Raw genomic sequence first — 1960 nt, 5'->3', positions numbered from 1 at the left:
GACTTTGATTTAGATTAAAATCAAATTTTAATCCGTATCGAACGGGCTCTAATCATGCAATCATAAAGAAAAGCTGTCCAAAATATTATTTTCTAAATGTTGAAAATCAACTTACTACTAAAGTAATAGATTGGGGACATATAAAGCAATTTTTATATCTATGATTCTATATAATGACCAACTTTCCACATCCCCATAACAGACTGCCACCCACACCCCCACAATTTCAATTCGAAGAAAATTTTAACACCGTTGATACATCACTTTTCCGGCATCGGCGATGCAAGGAGTCCGCCGTTATGGGCAGCTAAGTGACGGCGGAGTAAGGCTAGAATTGACTCCAACCACCACGTCCCCGCTAGCTATAACCGTCGCTGAGTCAACTGAGATGGGTATCCAACGGCTGATATGTGAGAATCCAGTAATCATTTTCAGCCGCTCCTCTTGCTACATGTGCCACGTCATGAAACGGCTGCTGTCCACCGTTGGGGTGCACCCCACCATCATCGAATTGGATGAGGATGAGATCAGTGCGTTCACAGTTCACGATGTCGCCGGCACCAACCACCACGTTGATGGCGAAGGTGGTGGTGGACGTGGTGGTGTTCCAGCGTTGTATATAGGAGGTACAAGTATTGGTGGGCTAGAGAGCCTGGTGGCACTCCACTTGAGTGGCCACCTAGTGTCCAAGCTTATGGAAGTTGGTGTTTTGAGAAAGAATTAAACTATTTGTACCAGGTGAATTACCTGTTGGCAGCACTGCACTGGATGCCAACACTACAGTTTCTAGCCCCTATCCAATAATAGAATGTCACATGTGCAAAATCTCTGTACATGTAGCTAAGTTCAAATTATGGTATTTTAATTTTAATTTTAATTATTTATTCGAGCATGTTGTTTGGTAACTAGTATTGAACAGGACAGAAGGTAAGTGGACACTACTATCTGTTTCATCCAATACTAGAAGATTTTAATTTTTTTTCTTATTTAGTATGGATCGATCCTTTTCAATATTGTGTGTCAAATGTGTATTTCCAATTTTCGTTTATAATATAATCATAAACCCTAAAAAGTTGAGAATAATTACGAGAAGAAAATCTTAATTTCTTCTTGTTAGCTACCTTTTTTTAGATCCTTTGTTAATTGGTAAAAGCAACACTATTTATAGTGAAAACTATCCGTAATCATCATATGTAGCCTACATATGACAATTTGTTATTTGATGCATTAATATAATATTATTACCTCATGCATCGTATAACAAAATGTCATATGTATACCACGTAGGATGACTATTTTTAGTTTTCACTATAAATTAGCATTATCCAATTGGTATGCTTACATAATTTTTTATCATTCAACATCAATTCATTTGCGTTACATATTGGTTATTCAAAAAATTGTAATAAATAAATAAATCACATGGATCACTTAACTTTTCATATGAATTACAAATAATAAATATTTCTTATCGTAAATAAAATCATCGTTTAAAATTAATTATTGGTTTGGCCTTTTCACTTAATCGAAAAGGGCTAAAGGAGCTACAATTTATTGAATTTTTTAACATTATTAATTATTTATCCTATGTTACGTATATAATCAGCTCATGAATCTCCTAGAAATTATTGAGGAATATTCTTAAACTGGTTGGAAACTATTATCATGAAAACTTTGGGAACATTATTGCTTTTTTAGTGCATTTTTTCCTTTCAAGTGGCTCCAACATCCACGACCTTTTTGACCGTCAAATAAGAATTAATCATAAATTTGCCTTGGAATATGGTATTTAATGATGCATTGTGATTAAGTAGGCCAAAATATGGAGAGAGAGAAAAAAATTAGTGTGAAGAATAATATTGTTTAATCAAAATTCTTTTTTTTTTCTCGAATTTTTTTTAACACACATTCACACAATAGAATATTTTATACATAAATTCAGATTTTTCTACTTTTTAAT

General features: G+C 33.9%; 1 protein-coding gene across 1 annotated transcript; it reads left to right on the top strand.

Moving 5' to 3' along the window:
* The first annotated feature begins 208 nt into the window (after positions 1-208).
* LOC111408200 (glutaredoxin-C6-like) lies at positions 209-1061 on the top strand. The gene has a single exon (XM_023037996.1). It carries the CDS (start codon positions 281-283, stop codon positions 722-724), a length of 444 nt encoding a protein of 147 aa, XP_022893764.1. The 5' UTR covers positions 209-280; the 3' UTR covers positions 725-1061.
* Positions 1062-1960: the final 899 nt, after the last annotated feature.

This window comes from Olea europaea, chromosome 13, assembly GCF_002742605.1.
Source record: "Olea europaea var. sylvestris chromosome 13, O_europaea_v1, whole genome shotgun sequence".
Classification (NCBI taxonomy): Eukaryota; Viridiplantae; Streptophyta; class Magnoliopsida; order Lamiales; family Oleaceae; genus Olea; species Olea europaea.
Note: the sequence above shows the minus strand (reverse complement) of the source record. Positions and strands in the feature narration are given on the sequence as shown.